The sequence below is a fragment of the Oncorhynchus keta genome, chromosome 21 (genome assembly GCF_023373465.1).
Source record: "Oncorhynchus keta strain PuntledgeMale-10-30-2019 chromosome 21, Oket_V2, whole genome shotgun sequence".
In the NCBI taxonomy this organism is placed as follows: domain Eukaryota; kingdom Metazoa; phylum Chordata; class Actinopteri; order Salmoniformes; family Salmonidae; genus Oncorhynchus; species Oncorhynchus keta.
The window spans coordinates 10,683,529-10,709,611 of record NC_068441.1 but is presented as its reverse complement, the minus strand read 5'-3'; the positions used below and the strand labels follow the sequence as shown (position 1 = coordinate 10,709,611).

Below are 26,083 nucleotides of genomic sequence, written 5' to 3'. Positions count from 1 at the left end.
TGTTTGTTTTGTGCAGGGAGGTTTGGATTGGAGAAATTAGCTACCCTACCATACAATGGATCTTACTGCTGGCTAGGTTCTATGTGGAATAATGTGTTGTTGAATTCAAAGAAATGCCAAACATATCTTTATGGTTATCATAAAGATATGTTTGAGATTGTCCATAGTCACAGATTACCTGGGCATAACCATAACGTGACCATAACTTTGTATAGTATTTGTATGTTGTGATAATGATAGGTTGTGATTGAAAGTTCATATGCTGAATCTGTTTGTTCCTGTTTGGCCTAGTTCTTCCCCAAGACAGCTCCCCCTGATGGTCAATCAGAGCTGACTCTGTGTGGCTGGGAGTTTCAGTCTCCCCTGAGGCCTGCCATCAGCTCCAGAACCCACCTGGTGAGACTGGGACAGACAGCCTGCTCCATACTGCCACTGAAGAGCAACAACACACAGTGAGTACCACTCACAATGACAGAGGGTCGGCAACAACACATCCACCACGCTGACCCTCAACATGGGGGCCCCTCAGGGGTGCATGCTTAGTCCCCTCCTATACTCTCTGTTCACCCACGACTGCGTGGCCGCGCACATCTCCAACACTGTCATTAAGTTTGCCGATGACACGATGGTGGTAGGCCTGATCACAGATGATGATAAGACAGCCTATAGGGAGGAGGTCAGAAACCTGGCAGTGTGGTGGCAGGACAACAACCTCTTCCTTAATGTCAGCAAGACAAAGGAGCTGATTGTAGACTACAGGAAATGGAGGGCAGAGCACGCCCCTATTCACATAGATGGGGCTGTAGTAGAGCGGGTCGAGAGCTTCAAGTTCCTCGGTGTCCACATCACTAAGGACCGCTCATGTTCCAAACACACCAACACAGTCATGAAGAGGGTACGACAACGCTTTTCCCCCCTAAGGAGGCTGAAAAGATTTGGCATGGGCCCTCAGATTCTCAAACTTCTACAGCTGCACCATTGAGAGCATCTTGACTGGCTGCATCACCGCTTGGTATTGCAACTGCTTGGCATCCGACCGTAAGGCGCTACAAAGGCAGTTTTTACGGCCCGGTACATCACTGGGGCCAAGCTCCCTGCCATCCACAACCTCTATACCAGGCGGTGTCAGAGACTCCAGCAATCCAAGTCATAGACTGTTCCCTCTGCTACTCAACGGCAAGTGGTACCAGAGTGCCAAGACTGCTGAATGGTTAATCAAATGGCTACCCGGACTATTTGCATTGACTACCTTTTTATTTGCACTAACTCTCTTGCACCGGCTGTATGCACACTCCCCCGGACTCTAACCACACACTCACATATACAACACTGAGATGCCAACACACACGCATGCACGGACACACGTGCACGCACACACACACACACATGCATGCATATGGACACCATACACACACTCACACATAGACACACTTTCACACTCTTAACATACGCTGCTGTGACTCTGTTTATTATCTATCCAGATTGCCTAGTGACTTTTACCCCTACCTACATGTACATATTACCTCAACTCCCTCGTACCCCTGCACATTGACTCAGTACCGGTGCACCTTGTATATAGTCTTGCTATTGTTATTTTATTGTGTCACTATTTCCTTTTGTTTTGGTGCACATTTTTCTTACTTTTTAACTCTGCATTTTTGGGAAAGGGATTGTAAGTAAGCATTTCACGGTTAAGTCTACACCTGTTGTGTTCGGCGCATGTGAAAGTTTTGATTTGATTTGAGATGCACAGTGGATCATATTAGTCATATTGACATATAGGTTTATTGTATGTACATTAGGTAGGTTTTACTCAACTAGTATGGGCCATTAAGGAAACATACTGTAGATGTTAACTCAACTGAAACGTCTCATGGTGATTTCTGCTTCATCTTTTTGACATTTTATGTTACTTTGACACTGTTGTTGTGCCGCTCCTTAGCCTGGTGTGTAAGATCCACTCTGGGCCCATTGAGCTGTCCAAATCAGTTAACATCACTGTGGAGGTGCATGAGGAGAAGATAGAGGGCCGCTACTCCATCGACGGAAAATCAGAAACGCCAGGATTTACCTTTGTGGTAATTTGAATCTACAATTGATTGCACTACCTATTTTCAGTTGGGTGACTCATTTGATTATGTCTCTGTTAATAATACGATGTATTATTGCATGTAACAGAGACACACTGTAAATATCAAAGTGAGTTTGGAAGTGTCCTCTGTTGTACATACAAAGTCACCATCACTCTTTCAGGGGTACTTTATGAATGGCTTTAGGATTAAATTGGTGACATTTTGCTCCCTTTGGCAGATTCCCAACATCACAGACATCCAGCCCAACTACGGGCCTCGTGTTGGGGGAACTCTGATTACTGTGACTGGGCCTCACCTGGACGCTGGGAAGAACAGGAGGGTCACTCTAAATGGAGATCCCTGCCCAATCACCAGGTGGATGAAGTTGGGTCATTCCACCAATTCGGTGCATTTTAAGATGTGTAACTTGGTGAAAAAAAACCTGTTGATTTCAAAAATGTTCTACATTGTCATAAAGCGCATGTTCAACTGAATAACAAACAAGTTTTTCCATCTCAAGAGGTTAAATAACAAAATGACTACAAAATGACTACTATGTTTTCCATCACAAAACATCAGAAAATTGACAGATCAGCTCACCTGCTTTTTCACTATGATTTGACTATTAAGATGTTCAATGTTTCTTTTGAAAATAATAATTAAATGGAATTGTTTAACCATATTAAAACGAGAGTTCAATTCACGTAACATGGTTGACCTTAAAAAATGGGACGAATCCCTAATCAAATGAATCATTAATCACATGAAAGAAATAATCATCTTCAGAAATGACTTTGTCAAAGAAACAAAATAACTAAGGCTTTACAATTATGATTTTGGCCCGTTATTAAGTCTTTATTAAAAATAAACACATTTACCGGTATTCAATTTTCCATGTGGTCTATGTTAATGGCCACTTAGTTGAATATAACAGGCTTTTAATTTCAATTTTGGTGCAAAATGTCTAATTAAAATATCAAAGGATGCAAAGCCACTCATTTCGTGGAACGATCCAGTTACTGGTTATGTCATTATGGCTCTCCTGTGATGTTTTCACCCAAAGCCTGTTTCCTCTAACCTGTACTTCTAAAATACCTGCCTGTATGACATCATTTACTATCGACTATTTACCTGTGTGAGCCCCATGCTTGTCCCAGCATGTGTGTGTACAGTAATCGCAAACTGATCGCAATCTGACTGTGTACCGTTCAATTACAGGGAGTGAATGAAAAACTAGTAGTTGTGCTGACTAACTCAGTGTGGTGTATCCTTTTATTTCTTTTCAAAATATACATATCTTCTAAGTAGTCATTTTCATGTTGTGGGGTGATAAACACATAAAGCCACATGGGGAGTGAGGTGACCATAAGTCCTACCTGTAGGAGTATACTAACCCTGGACTTTCTCCCTACTTCACCTGCCTCCAGTGTCACAGCGCCCAGAGGGAACATGTCCTCCATCATCTGTCTGTCTCAGCCCATCGCGGAGGTGAGGGACGTCCCCCTCACTGTGTTCATAGACAAGTCCCCTGTCCTTACCACCAAAGTCTTCTACTACAAAGAAAACCCAGAGGTCACAGCTGTCCTCCCAGACTGCAGTTTCGACAGGTAGGCCAAGCCTTTACAATCTGTCACCATCTCAACCAAAATAAAAGGTGGATAGATCTAAGCACTGCTGGTGGGTTTCTGTAGAATCTGTTATTGTCACTCGCTCCACTCCATTGTTTTTCTCTGTCGACTCCAGGGGCTCAAAGATAATCATTGAAGGGAAGAACTTGGACTCTGTTTACAGGACCATCATCCGCTTTAAGCCCAATGAGGGCCACCTGAAGCCTGTCATCAGAGTACGGTCCAATAAAATATTATACAACCACATACCACATGATAGAGATAAAACTTCTTTCTTCCTCATGTAATCAGATGCATACAACTCTTTTATAATTCTCTCCAGGTGTGCAAAGGCAAGTCTTTGCCTACACGGATGGAGTGCATAACTCCTGCTCTCCTCCGGGAAGAAACAGAGGAAGGGGAGCTCTCCTTTGATATGGATGGAGCTGTTGGACTGTGGAATGGAGAGTTCTCCTACCACCCCTATGGCGAGCCCATACCCTTTGAAACTGAGGGCCATGTACTTAGGCTGTACCATGGACAAGATGAAGTGTCACTGCATGTAAGTGCAACAGTTCCATAACAACACACCTTATTAATGTCTATTTGACTGCCAGTTACTGTCAGAAGGAGTAGGAATATAGTTTTATATTGCTTACGTATTGTTTAAACATTTTCAAGAAGGAAAACTCAGAAGTCTCATTTTCTTCCCCATCACAGCACCAGAAACTGAACCTTGTGAGTTCCTGCATGACAATCACTATGACAGTGGGAGGAGTGGATTGTGACGCGAAAGTCCTGGACAATGAAATCACCTGCAGGATCCCCAGAAACGTAACCATCAGTGAAGGACTGCCTGTGAAGGTTTGTTGGTTACTGGACACTATGTTGTGCATTCAACATTAGAGTATGTTAACAATAAACATCCTACTATTGGTCTGTACTTGGTTGTTTTCCCTACATGTGTGGTGAAATTACAGGAAAACAAGACAGCAGTCTCTGGCAGTAGTGTGTGACCATGCCGACAATAATTTAGTTTAAAAAGAATGTCAAAAGCTGACAAAAAAAAAACATCTGTATCTATGTGTGAATGTGTTTTTTTTAAAACTAGGAAATAAAATCAATCAATCAAGACCCACCCACTGTCTCTCCATCCCCAGATCTCCATCAATGGGCAGGTTCACAACGTTGGGGCTGTGGTCCTGGTCAGTAATCACTACATGGTGGGCATCGTACTGGGGATACTGGGGGCCCTGGTGGCGGGGGCTGTGCTGGCCTTCGTAGTCATGAAGCACCTGAGGAAGCAGAAGAAAGGTGGGGTTCCCTGTCTGTCTGGACTTTGATCAGGTCATCTTACACAACCCCATGACCGGTAATGAGGATGTCTTATGCAACTGGTTTAACGTAGGACATCTACAGCCATGCACAGTGACAGTGGTAGCTAACATTGTCTTGCTGAATTTTGATGCATTTTCCTTCTCCCGTGGTTTACGATTGAAAACTCTTGTCACATTTCCAGACTCTCAGGTGGAGACCCGTTTGGCCCAAAACCATAACCGCTCCAACAGCAGTAGTCTGGAACTGTCATCTGTAGCTGACTACAGAAGAGGTGAGACTCTAATTGGCTAATATATATTGTGTTTCGATCAGTTTCTATTCTTTGGTTTCAACAACAGTGGTTGAAGTCTACACATACTGATGTATGTGCATTATCTACACATACTAATGTATGTGCATTATCTACACATACTGATGTGTGTACATTATCTACACATACTGATGTATGTGCATTATCTACACATACTGATGTGTGTGCATTATCTACACATACTGATGTATGTACATTATCTACACATACTGATGTATGTGCATTATCTACACATACTGATGTGTGTGCATTATCTGCACATACTGATGTATGTGCATTATCTACACATACTGATGTATGTGCATTATCTACACATACTGATGTATGTGCATTATCTACACATGCATTATCTACACATACTAATGTATGTGCATTACCTACACATACTGAAGGAACTCTACTGACCTTGCCCTTTTCCACTCTAGTAGTCCTGCCTCAGAGGCCAAGTTTGGCTCTGGGAAGCCCAGTGGTGTTCCCCAGTCTGGCCTACCCTGCAGGCAGAATGGACCCCACACTCACCCCCCTCCTACCCCCTGAGAAGATCTCCATTTCCAGCTTCAGACCAGAGCTCCTGGAAGAGGTGAAGGATGTGCTGATCCCAGCAGACATGCTCATTGTCCAGCATTGCCAGATCATTGGCAAGGGTCAGTCTCATTATAGTGTGTACAGCACTATACATAGAGTGCTTTTTAATTGCGTTTTTTAGACAATCAAATGCACATAGGCTACTACTCCCATACCTTTTAGTCTCTGTTATTATACCATATAAATCAAATTGGCCATTTTAAATAATAGGAACTTAAACCCATCTCCTTCCAATTATAATGTTCTCTTATCTCCCTCAGGTCACTTTGGCACAGTTTATCATGGCTACTTCACAGACCACAACAACAGAGAAATCCATTGTGCTGTCAAGTCATTGAACAGTGAGTATCTCCTTCACAATGTTCTAGAGCTGAACCAGGTGGACTGAGCATTAGTCACCTGTACATGTGACCAACTGGGTAAATATGGAACAACCCTGCTCGTGTGTGGGGATTATTGAACATGCAAACTCGGTTAAATGTGGTTTGTTTATGGTTTTTAAGCTTTATCTGTAAATGTTGACTGTTCATAAGCAGTTTTTACGTTAATATATGTATGTATGCCCTGCGTACGTACATGCATGTGTGTGTGTGTCATATCAGGGATAACAGATGTAGAGGAGGTAGAGCAGTTTCTGAAGGAGGGCATCCTGATGAAGGGGTTCCATCACACCAACGTTCTCTCTCTGCTGGGCATCCTGTTGCCTCAGGAAGGGCTACCCCTGGTGGTACTACCTTATATGAAACACGGGGACCTCCGCCACTTCATACGCTGTGAGAAAAGGGTAAGGAAGTGACAAAACAATAACTACCATCTGTTCACTTTCATCAGCATACAAGGGATTCCATTAACACCTCAACGATACAGTGTGTCTCAAGGCTTATGTGACAGACATTATTCTTGTGTGGTATTGATTCTTCCTGTAGAACCCCACAGTGAAGGACCTGATTGGCTTTGGGCTTCAGGTTGCCAAGGGGATGGAGTACTTAGCACATATGAAGTTTGTGCACAGGGACCTTGCAGCACGCAACTGCATGTAAGTCAGGGTTAAGCAATCAGTTCAGTTCTCTGTAACTGGGGCTAGTCGCCAATTTAAACTATACATTAGACCTGACATAAGCAAACAGATGATATTTTACTTAGTAATGCTGCTGTACGATAGTTGCAGGCTTGCTTTCACAGATCACCAATCTGGGGCCCTTCTGTTTGTCCTTGTTATTGTCTGTGCAGGCTGGATGAGTCGTACACCGTGAAGGTGGCAGACTTCGGCATGGCTAGGGATGTGTTTGATAAGGAGTACTACAGCATTCAGGACCACAGGAAGGCTAAGTTACCAGTCAAGTGGATGGCCATCGAGAGCCTCCAGACACAGAAATTCACTGCCAAGTCAGACGTAGTAAGGGAAGGAATTACTTTCTGATAACAACAATAAGAATTAGGCAGCATTTGTGGAATTAGAACGGACTATGTTGTTACTTGAATAATTATAGTGTTCATACACAGTAATAAGAGCAACTTTATATTACCCCCAAATCCTTTCTCACCAAGCTAAGTTTCTCATCATGCGCCCCCTGCAGTGGTCCTTTGGGGTGTTGATGTGGGAGATGTTAACGAGAGGAGCAAGCCCCTACCCAGAGGTGGACCCCTATGACATCACACATTACCTACTGAAAGGCAGGAGACTCCCCCAACCACAGTTCTGTCCTGACCCTTTGTAAGTAGTGGTAATGATAGTCTAGTGACATTTCATTTTTTTAAATGTATTTAAATATTTTATTCCTCATATTAGAACTCAAAAGAAGAAGAAAAGCCCTGTTCAAAGAAAATAAATATGTCTATAGTAAATATTGTTATACTGTAACAGAGAGGCTTAAAACAAATCAGACAGTTATGGAGTATGAATTTCCCACCCCTTCAGTTGCAACAAAGAGGAACAGGAAAGTCTAGCCAGTAATTAAAGGATGTTGGAAAGGTCAACCTGCAGTGTGAAACTCGTAAATGTCCAGCACAGTCATATCCGAATATGGTTAAGCAATGTAGTCTGAGAGTTAATGATCACCACTTTGCTTCACTTCAAAGACATCCTCACATGCGCAAGTGCACACACAAACACACACACACACCGTGATAAATAGGAAGTGTTGAAAGACAGATTAACGATTGAGAAAAAAACTGTAGAGAAGAAGAACACAACATAATGGCTGACTTTTCCATGTGGGAACAAACATGGGTCTCAATATCTCAAATATGTAAAAGCCATATATCACCTCCCTATCGCTTTTGCTTAATAATTTCGGTAAATGTCTGTAAATTTCAATGAGTACATAGCTAGTACAATACTATTTTATTTCAGTTAAGCATTTTGTAGGAATTATACTCCTATTGCTATAAGAAAGCACCACATTACAGTTTTTCTCAAGACAATGTTGTTGATTTTCGTATAATCAAAAGAATCTGTCTACAAAAATATTAACTTAACCATACTTATTTCGAGTCCAAGCAGACTAAACAGAAAGTTAGTCTCTCTTTTTAAAATCCCAGTAGATCAATACTTTTTTTTTGCAGTCACTAAATCATGATGATCTCCTGAGTGGCGCAGCGGTCTAAGGCACTACATCTCAGTGCTAGAGGTGTCACTACAGACCTTGCTTCTATTCCTGGCTGTATCACAACCGGCCGTGATTGGGAGTCCCATAGGCTGGCACACAATTGCCCCAGGTTTGGCCGTCAAAAATATATTATACTGTCAAAATTGCAAATACATCAATCAAAAGAAACTGCATGCAAAAAGATGAACACAACCATATTTACCTCTTGAGTCCAAGCAGACAAAACAGAAAGTTAGTCTGTCTTTTTAAAATCCCAGTAGATCAATACATGTACGTATTTAAATATAAATGTATTTACTTAATAATACATGTATTTACTTACAATACATACCCGGCTCAAAGGGTATACTGAATAAAGTGAAATGTAAGAACAATGTAGTTACATAAGATATACTTGTAGTTTTCATGTACCAACCCAGGAGCTAACAACTTACAATGTAAAGTGAAACCCAGTAGGGTATAACCTTTATAATTACTATGTAGTTAGAATGAAACAACCTTTGCCGACAATAAGATTACTAGGAGAAATTAAGGGACAGGAGAACAGTAATTTAATCCCTTTTAGTTACATTGTACTTACAATATAACAATCTTTAACAACCAACTCTGTAATTACAATGTTGTTGCAATGGATATACACATATTTACTAAGTACTTACCCAGTAACAAGCAATTTAATGTCAGTTGTATAGTTAAATTTCAACACAGATCCAAAAATGCTTGTACGCGATTGAGTAAAACTGTAAGTGCGGTCCAAGGCACTACATTTGATTTGATTTAAGTGCTATATGTAACTCTCTCCAGGTATGCCATCATGCTGCAGTGTTGGGACCCAGACCCAGAAGTGAGGCCCAGCTTCGCCACGCTGGTGTCTGCTGTCCTGACCATCCTGTCTGGCCTGGAGGGGGAGCACTACATCAACCTCAAGGTCACCTATGTCAACCTGGACCAGCCACGCCCCTATCCCGCCCTCACTGAGTCCGCAGACGAGTGTGATTCCTCAGACACTGAAGACACACGCTCAGTGTCCTGATGTCACACCAGGACAGGTACATGTAGTATGGTTTGGTGCTATGAGCACAAGGACCTCAAAAAGTCTAACTAAAGGTTGTTGATTATCTTTTACTACCTAGTGTCGATAGGAAGCAGTTGCAATGCACAAAGTCTAAGGGACTTGAAAGTTCTTCCCCCATTCACATTATAGTATACTACCTGGCAAAGTTTTTTGTATTATAAGAGTGGATGTAATGTCCATATGTTTTCTATTAATTGTTTTTGAGATAAAGTAATTATACTGTATCATTTGGATCATACTTTTACAAAACAAAATGGACCCTAACGTTTTAACAGTGACCTGTCATTGTTACTTTTATTTCATGTGTGACCTTCCTGGTCCCGTCCCTCAAGTCAGTGAGTCAACACAGGAAGGAGCAATGGATGGATAGTTCATTTATTTCCAAAGCTGCAATGACGTGACACACACAGTATGGATGAATGGTCAGGAGTCGACAGGATATAAATAGAACTCCCACAGTGATTCTTCATAAATCTGCTGTGTAATATACTAACAAAAAAACAAAACAATTGAAATGTCTATCAAAGTCATTGTGATCGTATGGTGGATTTAACCATTTCTAAAAATTCCTAATTCCTAACTATAATAAAATAAATACATTGTTTCCATGTGTAATCTCATATTTACAACATCACAATAAACTATCATCCATTTTAGTATCCAAAATATATAAACTTAACCTGAACAAATTGTCACATTTGTGGTGAAGAAATATAATATACATAGAATGTGCCACATCTTTTCCTAAACTAACAAAACCAGGCTATTAAACTGGCTGATGTTCATGAGTTTATAAAACATATACTTTATACATTTGTCATAAATTACTTGCAATGATGGGATACACACAGTATGGATGAATGGTCAGTAGTCTACAAGATATAAATATCACTCCTAAAGAAGATGCATTTTCGAGTTACCAACGTCAAAGTGGGAATTTTAGCTTGCTTAAAACCCACATGGAAAACTGAGATTCCGCAAATAACAAATATAGAGTGGCTTATTTAATGCCAAGCAAACAATAGTAGTTACTAATAACATCAATTGCTAATGTATGATGTAAAATCTGGATTTTATGATGTAATGTCAATTTATTACATTTCTATCCCGGGACCATTCAATTTTCAACTCACTCATAGAAATTCTCCATAAATCTACTGTTGATTAACCAGAATCCCATGCCTTTATCACTAAGTGTATTAGACAATGTAAACACACTAATCTACCAGGAGGTGGCGTAATACCCATTTTATTCAGGAATGTAACAATTGAATTGCACCTTTACACATGCACAATGTGTTTTAGATAGAGTGTAATAAATTGACATATTTATTCTAGATTCTTCATCTGCCATTTAAGTAGTATTTATTTTTTAACATGAGCTTCTTCCCATGTGGTGGCTTCATCCATTGTTACTGTACACTTACAGTAACAGATACAAATGAGACTTGTGTAAACCATCACTGGCAAACCCTCATGAGTTGTCCATCAAGACTGTCATTGAGCAAGACTTCCACTAGAGGCCAGTGTTTTACTAGAACACTGGAGAACTATGGTGAAAACACAGCACTTTAATATGTAAATCAAATTTCCTGAACACCATAAAGTAAAATGGAGACATCTCATTGAAAAACATGTATTGGTGTACTTTCCATATGAATCACATCCTTTCCTTACTCTCAAATTGCATATCTATCTATCTTTAAGACTGCACACAGTGGCCAGCAGCTCATGAGTTGTTTTTGTAATGAATAAATGGGAAGAACAACCATAAAACACTCATCCAAAGACGAGCTGACTTTCTGTGGAAAATAGCAGCAAAGTTGAAAAAGAAGTCACAATAATCCCACCTCTTGCACACAAAAATAATAAAAGACAAATAAAACCAGAGGGAAATAAACAAAGTGTTTCTTTATTTCCAAGCTACCAAAGAACAAAAGTGAATTCCCAGATGGCGGAGACTTTGATTCGTTCTGAGAGAAACGCACATCGTCAAAAAATGTGTCTGGATACCGGGGAGGGCAGAACCCTGGGTTTTATAGAAGGAGGGGATGAAGAGCCTGCTCTTTCTCTCACCGCACTGCCTGCCTGCCTGCCTGTGTGCGTGCTAAGAGTTACAGTCAGTGTCAGAATGGGTAATATTAATAAATGGGTCTTAAATACATCTAAAACCAAAAGCATTGTATTTGATTCAAAGCCTTCTCTTAGACTTAAACCTCAACTTGAGTTGTGAGTAAAGGGTGTAACCATTGAACATCGGATCCTAGGAGTGACATTGGATGGTCAGTTATCATGGTCAAGTCATATGGCCAAAGTTGTAGTGAAGATGAGAAGAGGTATGTCTGTTATAAAAAAAGACGTTCTGTGTTTTTGACACAAAGATCAACTTTGATTCAGGCTTTGATCTTGTCCAATCTCGATTACTGTCCAGTAATATGGTCAAGTGCTGCAAAGAAAGACCTAGCAAAGTTGCAGCTGCTCAAAACAAAACAGCACGCCTTGCCCTTAACTGCACACACAGAACTAACATCAACAGCATGCATAATAGTCTTTCATGGTTGAGGAGAAATCTACTTATCTTATAGTCTTTGTAGCCCGTTCCTGCAGTCAATGGCCTCATGGGTGGAATGTTATTCATATTTTTCATAGTTTCATAATTAATACAGATTATCACCCCCCCCAAACATCTGGTGTTGATGTCAAAATGGTTTTGTTATATTTCTCTTCTTCTGTGATGTATATTAAGTGTAATATTGGGGTGCAAACTCTGTCGTAGTACAGGTGTCTTCTTTTTGTTAAGCCCATAACCATGTGTGTGAGGTGCATACTTTTGTTTCAAATTAGATTTGTTTAATCACTCTGTGTGACCCTGATTTAGCCCACTACAGTAAAAGGTTAAGAAACATTTGAGTGTTGAAAATGCCTAACTACTTGTATAATCCAATTGCATACACTTCAAACAGACATGCATACCCCACCAGACATGCCACTATGGGTTTCTTCATGGTACCCAAACCAAAAACAGATTTAATGCATCACTCAGTTATCTATAGCGCCATGCCATCGTGGAATGTTATGCCACCAGAGGTTACTCAGGAAAAAAGCAAGTTTAGCTTTAAAAAACAGATAAAATCATCTTGTGTCACAGCGCCTCTCCTCTTTCTAAATACCTAATTTAACTGTACTGTATACAGTGCATTTGGAAAGTATTCAGACCCCTTGTCTTTTTCCACATTTTGTTACGTTACAGCCTTATTCTAAAATTGATTAAATAGTTTTTGTTCCTCAGCAATCTACACAATACCCCATAATGACAATGTGAAAACAGGTTTTTGGAAATGTTTGCAAATGTATTACAAATAAAAAACAGAAATAGCTTAATTACATAGCTATTCAGACCCTTTGCTACGAGACTCGAAATAAATTGAGCGCAGGTGCATCCTGTTTCCATTGATCATCCTTAAGATGTTTCTACAACTTCATTTGAGTCCTCCTGTGGTAAATTCAATTGATTGGACATGATTTGGAAAGGCACACACCTGTCTATATAAGGTCCAACAGTTGACAGTGCATGTCAACAAAAGAAACAGGCCAGGAGGTTGAAGGAATTGTCTGAAGTATTGAGGCACAGATCTGGGGAAGGGTACCAAAATGTTTCTGTCACATTGAAGGTCTGCATGTACACAGTGGCCTCAATCATTCTTAAATGGAAAACGTTTGGATCCACCAAGGCCCTTCCTAGAACTGGGCATCTGGCCAAATTGAGAAATCGGTGCAGAAGGGCCTCGGTCAGGGAGGTGACCAAGAACCCGATGGTCACTCTGACAGAGCTCCAGAGTTCCTCTGTGGAGATGGGAGAACCTTCCAGAAGGACAACCATCTTTACAGCACTCCACCGATCAGGCCTTAGTAGTGGCCATATGACAGCCAATCCTCAGTAAAGGGCACATGCCAGCCCGCTTGGAGTTTGCCAAAAGACACCTAAAGACTCTCAGACCATGATAAGCAAGGTTCTCTGGTCTGATGAAACCAAGATTGAATTATTTGGCCAGAATGCCAAGCGTCAGAATGCTTCATCCCTACGGTGAAGCATGGTGGTGATGGCATCATGCTGTGGGGATGTTTTAAAGCGGCAGAGACTGGGAGACTATTCCAAATACAGGTGTGTCAAGCTTGTAGCGTCATACCCAAGGAGACTCGATGCTGTAATCTCTGCCAAAGGTTCTTCAACGAAGTACTGAGTAAAGGGTCTGAATACTTTTGTAAATGTGATATTTAAGTTTTTTATTTTTAATAAACTAGCAACAATTTCAACAAAAAAAAGTTTGCTTTGTCATTATGGCTTATTGTGTAGATTGATGAGGGAAAAAACGATTTAATACATTTTAGAATAAGGCTGTAACGTAACAAAGTGGAGTCTGAATACTTTTTGAAGGCACTGTGTAAGAACATGAATATGTATACATGAATAGTGTGTAACAAGTATTTTGGATGTCTCTTGGTGTCTTTACACTATATAACTGTCTATTGTTAATTTTGAATTTAATGTGATATCTTGTGGTGTTCTTGCCTATAACTGTTCTGTACTTTGTCATGTATTTGTACATTTTATGTGGACCCCAGGAAGAGTAGCTGCTGCAGGTGCAGTAGCTAATGGGGATCCTAATAAACTAAACTAAACATATTAACCCTCCTGCTGCAATCCAGTTGAATTGGACCGATTTACAAGTTTTCGCTCTAACAATTTGTGTTAATTTAATTAGATTGTTATGTGGTTCCATGACTTTGTCCACAAAGGGCATCTGAACACACAAAATACATGATTATGATTTTCATTACATTTTGGGTGTTTTCTTAACTCTTGTACACCTGTGGTGTTCCCGGTCTCACACACACACACACACACACACACACACACACACACACACACACACACACACACACACACACACACACACACACACACACACACACACACACACACACACACACACACACACACACACACACACACACACACACACACACACACACACACACTTACAAACAATCGCAACATTGTTTGATATATAGGTAAGGCAATAAATAGGCCATAGTAGCAAAGTAATTACAATTTAGCCGATTAACACTGTGATAGATGAGCAGATGATGATAAACAGATGATGGTGTATAAGTAGTGATACTGGTGTGCAAAAGAGCAGCAAAAAATAAATAAAAACAATATTGGGATGAGGTAGGTAGATTGGGTGGGCTATTTACAGATGGACTATGTACAGCTGCAGCGATCGGTTAGCTGCTCAGATAGCTGATGTATAAGGTTAGTGAGGGAAATGTAAGTCTCCAGCTTCAGCGATTTTTTTCCCAGTCACTGGCAGCAGAGAACTGTCAGGAAAGGCGGCCAAAGGAGGTGCTGGCTTTGGGGATGACCAGTGAGATACACCCGCTGGAGCGCGTGCTACGGGTGGGTGTTGTTATCGTGACCAGTGAGCTGAGATAAGGCGGAGCTTTACCTAGCATAGACTTATAGATGACCTGGAGCCAGTGGGTCTGGCGACGAATATATAGCGAGGGCCAGCCGACGAGAGCATACAGGCTTGGGCCAGCCGACTAGAGCATACAGTGGTGGGTGGTATAAGGCGCTTTGGTGACAAAACGGATGGCACTGTGATAGACTTCATCCAATTTGCTGAGTAGAGTATTAGAAGCTATTTTGTATATGACATCGCCGAAGTCGAGGATCGATAGAATAGTCAGTTTTACAAGGGTAAGTTTAGTGGCATGAGTGAAGGAGGCTTTGTTGCAAAATAGAAAGCCAATTCTAGTTTTGATTTTGGATTGGAGATGTTTGATATGAGTCTGGAAGGAGAGTTTACAGTCTAGCCAGACACCTAGGTATTTGTAGTTGTCCACATATTCTTGGTCAGAACCGTCCAGAGTAGTGATGCTAGTCGGGCGGGCGGGTGCGGGCAGCGAACGGTTGAAAAGCATGCATTTGTTTTTGCTAGCGTTTAAGAGCAGTTGGAGGCCACAGAAGGAGTGTTGTATGGCATTGAAGCTCGTTTGGAGGTTAGTTAACACAGTGTCCAAAGAAGTGCCAGATGTATACAGAATGTGTCGTCTGCGTTGAGGTGGATCAGGGAATCACCTGGGAATCACGCAGCAAGAGCGACATCGTTGACATATACAGAGAACACAGTCGGCCCGAGAATTCAACCCTGTGGTACCCCCATAGAGACTGTCAGAGGTCCGGACAACAGGCCCTCCGATTTTACACACTGAACTCTGTCTGAGAAGTAGTTGGTGAACCAGGCGAGGCAGTCAATTGAGAAACCAAGGCTATTGAGTCTGCCGATAAGAATACGTTGATTGGCAGAGTCGAAAGCCTTGGCCAGGTCGATGAAGACAGCTGCACAGTACTGTCTTTTATCGATGGATAGTCAAAATAATTAATACATTACGTTTTTTTTTACTCAAGAATGAGTTGTATGAGCTCAGGTCAATGTGGCCTACAGGCCATAAATAGCCAATAGAAGTTCAAAACGTGTAATGTTCACAAGAACTTAAGTTGATAAAAAGATCTAACACAACATTAGGTGATATTATATGTGGCAGTAATTTTGGACCGGGAACACAGAATGAATTAACATGAAACGAACACAACAGAAGGGTTAAAGAAGTAGGTTACTTAAGACAGAAACGATAGGAGGGAGGTTGGTCAGGGAGGATGTTTGGGCGTATAAGGCTAAAATCTACAGTAGTAATCCAACCGTTGAATCACATGATCGACAACTTTAGTATTTTAGCTATTTAGCAACTTTGCAACTACATGTTAGCTAACCCTTACATTTTACATTTACATTTAAGTCATTTAGCAGACGCTCTTATCCAGAGCGACTTACAAATTGGTGCATTCACCTTATGACATCCAGTGGAACAGCCACTTTACAATAGTGCATCTAAATCTTTTAAGGGGGGTGAGAAGGATTACTTTATCCTATCCTAGGTATTCCTTAAAGAGGTGGGGTTTCAGGTGTCTCCGGAAGGTGGTGATTGACTCCGCTGTCCTGGCGTCGTGAGGGAGTGTGTTCCACCATTGGGAAGCCAGAGCAGCGAACAGTTTTGACTGGGCTGAGCGGGAACTGTACTTCCTCAGTGGTAGGGAGGCGAGCAGGCCAGAGGTGGATGAACGCAGTGCCATTGTTTGGGTGTAGGGCCTGATCAGAGCCTGGAGGTACTGAGGTGCCGTTCCCCTCACAGCTCCGTAGGCAAGCACCATGGTCTTGTAGCGGATGCGAGCTTCAACTGGAAGCCAGTGGAGAGAGCGGAGGAGCGGGGTGACGTGAGATAACTTGGGAAGGTTGAACACCAGACGGGCTGCGGCGTTCTGGATGAGTTGTAGGGGTTTAATGGCACAGGCAGGGAGCCCAGCCAACAGCGAGTTGCAGTAATCCAGACGGGAGATGACAAGTGCCTGGATTAGGACCTGCGCCGCTTCCTGTGTGAGGCAGGGTCGTACTCTGCGAATGTTGTAGAGCATGAACCTACAGGAACGGGCCACCGCCTTGATGTTAGTTGAGAACGACAGGGTGTTGTCCAGGATCACGCCAAGGTTCTTAGCGCTCTGGGAGGAGGACACAATGGAGTTGTCAACCGTGATGGCGAGATCATGGAACGGGCAGTCCTTCCCGGGAGGAAGAGCAGCTCCGTCTTGCTGAGGTTCAGCTTGAGGTGGTGATCCGTCATCCACACTGATATGTCTGCCAGACATGCAGAGATGCGATTCGCCACCTGGTCATCAGAAGGGGGAAAGGAGAAGATTAATTGTGTGTCGTCTGCATAGCAATGATAGGAGAGACCATGTGAGGTTATGACAGAGCCAAGTGACTTGGTGTATAGCGAGAATAGGAGAGGGCCTAGAACAGAGCCCTGGGGGACACCAGTGGTGAGAGCGCGTGGTGAGGAGACAGATTCTCGCCACGCCACCTGGTAGGAGCGACCTGTCAGATAGGACGCAATCCAAGCGTGGGCCGCGCCGGAGATGCCCAACTCGGAGAGGGTGGAGAGGAGGATCTGATGGTTCACAGTATCGAAGGCAGCCGATAGGTCTAGAAGGATGAGAGCAGAGGAGAGAGAGTTAGCTTTAGCAGTGCGGAGCGCCTCCGTGATACAGAGAAGAGCAGTCTCAGTTGAATGACTAGTCTTGAAACCTGACTGATTTGGATCAAGAAGGTCATTCTGAGAGAGATAGCGGGAGAGCTGGCCAAGGACGGCACGTTCAAGAGTTTTGGAGAGAAAAGAAAGAAGGGATACTGGTCTGTAGTTGTTGACATCGGAGGGATCGAGTGTAGGTTTTTTCAGAAGGGGTGCAACTCTCGCTCTCTTGAAGACGGAAGGGACGTAGCCAGCGGTCAGGGATGAGTTGATGAACGAGGTGAGGTAAGGGAGAAGGTCTCCGGAAATGGTCTGGAGAAGAGAGGAGGGGATAGGGTCGAGCGGGCAGGTTGTTGGGCGGCCGGCCGTCACAAGACGCGAGATTTCATCTGGAGAGAGAGGGGAGAAAGAGGTCAGAGCACAGGGTAGGGCAGTGTGAGCAGAACCAGCGGTGTCGTTTGACTTAGCAAACGAGGATCGGATGTCGTCGACCTTCTTTTCAAAATGGTTGACGAAGTCATCTGCAGAGAGGGAGGAGGGGGAGGAGGATTCAGGAGGGAGGAGAAGGTGGCAAAGAGCTTCCTAGGGTTAGAGGCAGATGCTTGGAATTTAGAGTGGTAGAAAGTGGCTTTAGCAGCAGAGACAGAGGAGGAAAATGTAGAGAGGAGGGAGCGAAAGGATGCCAGGTCCGCAGGGAGGCGAGTTTTCCTCCATTTCCGCTCGGCTGCCCGGAGCCCTGTTCTGTGAGCTCGCAATGAGTCGTCGAGCCACGGAGCGGGAGGGGGGGACCGAGCCGGCCTGGAAGATAGGGGACATAGAGAGTCAAAGGATGCAGAAAGGGAAGAGAGGAGGCAGAATCAGGAGATAGGTTGGAGAAGGTTTGAGCAGAGGGAAGAGATGATAGGATGGAAAAGGAGAGAGTAGCGGGGGAGAGAGAGCGAAGGTTGGGACGGCGCGATACCATCCGAGTAGGGGCAGTGTGGGAAGTGTTGGATGAGAGCGAGAGGGAAAAGGATACAAGGTAGTGGTCGGAGACTTGGAGGGGAGTTGCAATGAGGTTAGTGGAAGAACAGCATCTAGTAAAGATGAGGTCGAGCGTATTGCCTGCCTTGTGAGTAGGGGGAAGGTGAGAGGGTGAGGTCAAAAGAGGAAAGGAGTGGAAAGAAGGAGGCAGAGAGGAATGAGTCAAAGGTAGACGTGGGGAGGTTAAAGTCGCCCAGAACTGTGAGAGGTGAGCCGTCCTCAGGAAAGGAGCTTATCAAGACATCAAGCTCATTGATGAACTCTCCGAGGGGACCTGGAGGGCGATAAATGATAAGGATGTTAAGCTTGAAAGGGCTGGTAACTGTGACAGCATGAAATTCAAAGGAGGCGATAGACAGATGGGTAAGGGGAGAAAGAGAGAATGACCACTTGGGAGAGATGAGGATCCCGGTGCCACCACCCCGCTGACCAGAAGCTCTCGGGGTGTGCGAGAACACGTGGGCGGACGAAGAGAGAGCAGTAGGAGTAGCAGTGTTATCTGTGGTGATCCATGTTTCCGTCAGTGCCAAGAAGTCGAGGGACTGGAGGGAGGCATAGGCTGAGATGAACTCTGCCTTGTTGGCCGCAGATCGGCAGTTCCAGAGGCTACCGGAGACCTGGAACTCCACGTGGGTCGTGCGCGCTGGGACCACCAGATTAGGGTGGCCGCGGCCACGCGGTGTGGAGCGTTTGTATGGTCTGTGCAGAGAGGAGATAACAGGGATAGACAGACACATAGTTGACAGGCCTTACCCTATCATTAACCCCTAACCTTAACCCCTTGGTCTAGCTAACATTAGCCACCTAGCTATCGTGTTTGCTACAGAAAAATGGAATGTGTTATGAAGAAAATCGTGTGGTGGACACGGAAATCGTGCACTGGACACGAATGCATTATGAAGAAAATCTTGTGCCTGTCACAAATACGTAATATGTGTCTATTTCACGACAATCTGAGCCAGTGTGTTGCAACCCACATCTCAACCTGCATGCTTCTCCTTTTCATCTTTATCTGACCAAGAATCTCTGTCGGTTCAATGTTGGGTCTCTTATTATAGAGGGATTCTTCTCGCCATGTACAGGCAATACACATTCAATACATATTCATTCAAGTGCATTCTCAGCTGAAACTATAGGTTGTACAATATCTTTAATGATTCAACAAATGCTATAGACATAGTATCATGCACTGCAGTATGATTATAGCGTAAGCTAGTGTAATCAGTGTAATCACTGGCAGGAATGGAGGTAAGTAAGTGCTTAGGTGCACAGGTAAAAGGTACCCTTCCACAACCCACATCTAGGAGTCAGCAGCCAGCAGCTACCCGTGATAAGTGAATAATTACGCACCGTGCGGGTGATTTGGGGGTGTTAGATGAATGCAGTGAGGCTGAAGTAGCATCTGGATTTTGGCATTGTTTATATCTTCAGTGTCAGAATGCCATCTTTTTGTTTATTTTTTAATTTTCATTTTATTTAACCTTCCTTTAACTAGGCAAGTCAGTTAAGAACAAATACTAAATTACAAAACTCGGACGATGCTGGGCTAATTGTGGGAGCCGCCCTATGGGACTCCCAATCATGGCCGGTTGTGATACAGCCTGGAATCGAACCAGGGTCTGTAGTGGCGCCTCTAGCACTGAGATGCAGTGCCTTAGACGGCAGCGCCACTCGGGAGCCCAATAATTGTTTTATTGTCACCCAACTGATCATAACCTTCTTGGGTTTCCCGACTGTTGGAGTCCGGACAGAGCTGCCCTGGACCCTGGTGAGTAAGCTGTTGGCTAGACACATGCATCCAACACCCTGTCCCCGGACTCTTACTTTAACGTTTTAAATGCACACATTCAGATAGGTTCAGTTAGTTATGCCTAGAACCCTAGACACAGCGAGAGTAGACATTTCAGAGGGCTGGCTAGCTGATTTCGTAACAATAATTCCACATTATCAATGCGTTTGGCCGGTTCCTGGTAAATCAAGGTTAGTTTCTTGCGCACAAAGCAATGTGTCAGAATATAATTCAGTAATGTAAGAGGTATGGTGAGTGACTGACAGTGTTGATCCAGCCGTCCATCAGTAGTGTATATAGGCCTCTGACAGAGCCTGCCTAGTTCTGCTGATTGGGGCTTGAGCTCAACAGAGCAGATGAGAAGAATGCACACTGTTAGGACTACGTCAGTTCTTCATCTGGAAGAAGTCTTTACTCCCCAGAGAGATCCAGTCTGCATCTTTAATACAAGCCATGAATAATTTACACATTTTTTGAAAGTGGAGCAAAAAAATCTAACCTTTTCTCTGCAGACTGTGTTGACAGCAGAGAGGAGATTCATTCTGACAAGCCGATATTGGTCCAGTGTCCGGGAAGATGGGTTTGAAATATGGTGATGTTAAAAGCTATTGATTTCACAGCAACATGTCTGAATTATTTGCCGCAAGAGGTCAATAAATCTTATTGTTAATTTCTTTGGAAACACTTTGCATGGATTGAGAGAGAAGAGATGTAAAAACAATTAAGTGTAAAGAATCCGGTTAGGAATATTGTTTGGCACCTAGAGCTTTAGGAATATACATATTTTCTTTGAAATGTTGCACTCCAGGTGAAAAACCCATAAACTGTATGGTTTTGGTGAATGGAAAGACACTGTTTGCTTAGTATTTGCATAGTTCCAATATATTTTGTCTCAGATTTTGAAAGTAGTTTTCATTTTCCAAATTGATTACCTCTGTTAATCCTGCTCATTACAGTTAGTGGATTAGGAAATTGGAATCCTAAAAGCAGACACAGACAAATCAATGATTAATGCCGTCTCTCCCAAGTAAATGATTGCTTATGGTAATACAACTTGTCTGATGCATTCTGAAGAAGTACCATATATTTTCCTTAAACAGAAGGTCTCTCAGTGGTTCTGACCCATCTGTCCTCCAACAATACTAGTCAGAGTCTAGCATTTTCCTCCTCTTTTCAACCCTCAAATGGACTTGGCCTGGGACTTCATGGTATGTCCCAATCGAAGATGGAGGAGCAGGGCTAATGACTTCTTGCTGACATCAGTCTTTAGCAAACTTTATCTCTGGACAGCAGTAAATCCTCATCAAGAATGTGAATAGTTATTCAGGCCCATTCTCACCTCAAGTAGTAGTGTTTAAGAAAGAACATGGGTTTGTGTTTAAAACACTGCTGTGTCTGACTCACTGTAAGAGAAGGGTTTAAATCCAACCAAAGCTCATGAAGTTTTGACTGCAAGTTTCTGCAGTTGCTCTTCACCAACTTCATCCTGCTGCCATCACCTGCATTGTGGGAGGCTCTATTGTCAACCAATCATTAGGGTGTTTTTGTTTGACTCACGTGAACGTGACCTTAGACATGACTGAAACAGGAACCAATTTGCTGTGATTTGTGTACAGTTTACATATACTAATGAATGTGATATGAGGTTCTCTCACTAATTGACTGTACAATGTGTACACAATATTATATTATGCTTTCAGTTTGTGAGTATGTGATATGGGGGTTAGAACAGGATTTTTTCAAAGGGGGTGCGGGACCTCCATTGTGCATAATAGTAAAGACGTCATTTAACTGTAAAAAAAAAAAATCTATTAACTTTTGGCATGAACAAAACGAGGCATGATGTTTTTATCTGATTGTCAAACAAATCACTTCAAAAAGTAGGCTACCTGTGCACGTTCAATCACCTTTATATTGATTCCAGCATCTAAAACAGTGCACTGTGCATCTGCCATTCATCTTAGAACACCGAAAATGTAATGACATTCGGCAATTTCATTAGGCACACTTGTATTCTGAATTGATTTATGTGTCCACTGCTGTCTGCGCGCGTCATGATCCCAAACCAAATTTTATTTGTCACATGTGGTGAATACAACTGGTGTGGACTTTACCATGAAATGCTTGCTTAGGAGCCTTTTCCAATGATGCAGAGTTTAAAATAGTAACACTAGAGGAATAAAATAGAATACACAAGAAGGGAGCTATATACAGGGAGTACCAGATCTACAGTACATTTAAACTCATTTTTTCACAATTCCTGACATTTAATCCAAGTAAAAATTCCCTGTTTTAGGTCAGTGGAAGACCCATTTGTGACCAAGCTTTATTAACTTCCTGACTGATGTCTTGAGATGTTGCTTCAATATATCCACATAATTTTCCTCCTCATACCATCTATTTTGTGAAGTGCACCAGTCCCTCCTGCAGCAAAACACCACCACAACATGATGCTGCCACCTCCGTGCTTCACGGTTGGGATGGTGTTCTTCGCCTTGCAAGGCTCCCCCTTTTTCCTCCAAACATAATGATGGTCATTATGGCCAAACAGTTCTATTTTTGTTTCATTAGACCAGAGGACATTTCTCCAAAAAGTACGATCTTTGTACCCATGTGTAGTTGCAAACCGTAGTCTGGATTTATTTTGGCGGTTTTGGAGATGTGGCTTCTTCAATGCTGAGCGGCGGCCTTTCAGGTTATGTCGATATATAGAAGACATGGTGCTCCGGTACCGCTCCGGTACAACCAATCAGATTTATGTCAAAACTAACTCGACCACTCAGGAACATTCCCTGTCCTCTTGGAAGGAAACTCCAGTGTAGATTTGGGCTTGTGTTTTAGGTTATTGTCCTGCTGAAAGGTGAATTAATTTCTCAGTGTCTGGTGGAAAGCAGTCAACCAGGTTTTCCTCTAGGATTTTGCCTGTGCTTAGCTCCATTCCTTTCCATTTTTATTGTAACAAATCTCTCCAATCCTTAATGATTACAAGCATACCCTGCTGGCCACTTTTTATGTGGAGAGCTTGTACACTAACACCCCACACACTGGAGGCTTGCAGGCGCTCCAACACTTCCTTCAGCAGAGAGATTCTTCCTTTGCTCCATCCAATGATTGCATCGTACAAATGACTGAACTGGTATTACTTCGGGGTGTAGCCATGGGCTCCCCTTTTCCCCCCCAACTATGCAAACCTACCTGTATGTGGGACAATTTGAAGAAGCATTCCTTCATAAAACAGAGACACACCCCTTACTTTCTAAAATACTCCCATGGAAGAGATACATAGATGTCTTTGTGCTCTGGGAAGGAAGTTAGCAGGAACTAAATTAATTACAAACTCTACTGAACGAGAGTTCTGAAATTCACCATGCAGACTGATGAGAGAAAAAACTACCTAGACTTATGGACTATTAAAGAGAATGATGCATTACACACAGTCTTATATACAAAGCCCAAAGATCGCAACACCTTGCTATGTGAGGATAGTATGCATCCCCTTCCCCTCAAGAATGGTCTACCATATAGCCAATTATGCACTAATTACTGATACTGCAATGATGAACATATCTCAAAAACCAAGAGAGGAATTACTAAAAACTCAACCAAAGAAAAAAAACAACGCAACCGTCCTTTGCACTAAGTACACCAAGGGTTCGGAGAAAATGAAAGCAATCCTGATAAAACACTGGCATATACTGCAATCAGACAAAAAAAAAATATTGCACACCTCTTCAAGCAACCCTCACTGGTAGTCTATTAGCGTGGTCTTAATATTGGAGATAGCTTGGTGAGATCTGACCTGCCCCCTGAGCCCACTCAGACACTCCTGACACCTATCCCAAATGGGAACTACAAATGTGGCTCATGCGAACAGTGCAATAGCACTATAAAACGTCTTTCTTCAGACAACCACATACAGGTCGAAAGATCCCTGTTAGGGGTACCATCTCATGCCAGACCAAAGGAGTAATCGATCTCATCACCTGTTCACGTGGAAAAGCCTACGTAGGACAAACTAAAAGACTATTAAAACAATGCATAGCTGAACACCGCAGCTCAAACAGGTGTAAGAACATTGACTATCCAGTAGCAGCTCACTTTGTTGACGCTAACCATCCAATCTCCTCCCTCAAATAAACAGGCATTGAGGATATTGCTCTACCAAGGAGAGGAGGTAACATCGAGATCCTACTACTACAAAGGGAGGCTTACTGGAGATCCTATCTAAAAACATTGACCCCTAGTGGTCTAAATATTGACTTTGATCTCAGGCCTTCTTATGAACAAATCTTTATTTTATGAACACGTCTTAGAAATTGATATATTCTTGTACGCTTATTAGCGTACATCTAATATGTTCCCCCTGTTGATGATGCTCATTGTATATTAAAGTTAAACCAAAAGATTACACGTAACAAATATGAAATGAAATACAAAACAATTATGTGATATTGAATTAAACAATACTGTACAATATTCAATTGTTTCTAAATGATAATAGCGTAATACATTTAATATGCCATAAAAAAAAAAAAAATGTTTTAATTAACATTTGCACTAATTAATTTGAATTAATTTACTCATTATGATACACCCCTCACCATTGTCATTGGTTGCACTAATTGCACTGTTTGTCTATATAACCTGGTTCAAGTATTCATGACATTACCCTGAAGAAGGCACAGTGATGTTGATAAATACGCATTAAATTGCTGGTATGGACTGTGCAACTTTCTTTATTTTGATAGTTTATAGTTTATTCACCGTTAGTCAGCGCCTCCACACAAGCAAATTTGTCTGGGTGTGCGCCAGCTCATGTTTTTTCATCTACAAGCATACCCATAACACGATGCAGCCTCAACTATGCTTGAAAATATGGAGAGTGTCACTCAGTAACGTGTTGTACTGGATTTGCCCTACATAGCACTTTGTATTCAGGATAAGAAGTTAATTGCATTGCCAATTTTTTTTGCAGTATTACCTTAGTGCATTGTCGCAATCAGGATGCAAAAATCATGCCTACACTCTCATTGTACACAGAGTGAGTCCATGCAACTTATTATGTGACTTGTTAAGCTCATTTATTTGTCGACCGACTTCGGCGGAAGTTGTGACAGCCAGTAACAAAGAAATCTAAATTGTAGCCATTTTAAATTCAGGCTGTAAAACCACAAAATGTGGAAAAAGAGGTGAAGATGTGTGAATACTTTCTGGAGGCACTGTGTGTATGCATATCTAGTGTATGTTCATGTGTGTGGATTTTGTGTGGGAGTGTCAATTTAGTGTGTGTGTGAGTGAGTGTGTATATGGTGTGTATACTCTATATAGTCTAGTGAGTGTGCGGAGGAAGTAGGGGTGCGGTTATGCGGCAACACCCCCTGCTGCCACATACCCGCACCCCTACTTCCTTCTTCTCTGGGTAAAAAATATGTTTATAAACAATGGCAACACTGCCATGTTGATCTGAGCCTTGCTGTTAGAAAACAGACTTGCGGCTGTCGCTGATGCACCTTCCCCCGACTTC

The 26,083-nt window shown here is 42.4% G+C and overlaps 1 protein-coding gene across 2 annotated transcripts in view; it reads left to right on the top strand.

Moving 5' to 3' along the window:
* Positions 1 to 12,274, top strand: part of LOC118400088 (macrophage-stimulating protein receptor-like) — a 28,358-nt gene extending 16,084 nt beyond the window's left edge. Inside the window, exons 6-22 of one of the 2 annotated variants that reach the window (XM_052473306.1) lie at positions 292 to 452; positions 1,943 to 2,078; positions 2,311 to 2,447; positions 3,500 to 3,679; positions 3,816 to 3,915; positions 4,023 to 4,241; positions 4,400 to 4,543; positions 4,840 to 4,993; positions 5,199 to 5,288; positions 5,753 to 5,971; positions 6,173 to 6,253; positions 6,515 to 6,696; positions 6,839 to 6,948; positions 7,143 to 7,308; positions 7,490 to 7,626; positions 9,326 to 9,570; positions 9,929 to 12,274. In XM_052473306.1, coding sequence (XP_052329266.1) covers positions 292 to 452; positions 1,943 to 2,078; positions 2,311 to 2,447; positions 3,500 to 3,679; positions 3,816 to 3,915; positions 4,023 to 4,241; positions 4,400 to 4,543; positions 4,840 to 4,993; positions 5,199 to 5,288; positions 5,753 to 5,971; positions 6,173 to 6,253; positions 6,515 to 6,696; positions 6,839 to 6,948; positions 7,143 to 7,308; positions 7,490 to 7,626; positions 9,326 to 9,554 — 2,445 coding nt within the window. In that variant the 3' untranslated portion in view covers positions 9,555 to 9,570; positions 9,929 to 12,274. Of the gene's footprint in view, positions 1 to 291; positions 453 to 1,942; positions 2,079 to 2,310; positions 2,448 to 3,499; positions 3,680 to 3,815; positions 3,916 to 4,022; positions 4,242 to 4,399; positions 4,544 to 4,839; positions 4,994 to 5,198; positions 5,289 to 5,752; positions 5,972 to 6,172; positions 6,254 to 6,514; positions 6,697 to 6,838; positions 6,949 to 7,142; positions 7,309 to 7,489; positions 7,627 to 9,325 lie in introns of both variants that reach the window. The other variant, XM_035796542.2, reaches the window with a different exon arrangement.
* Positions 12,275 to 26,083: the final 13,809 nt, after the last annotated feature.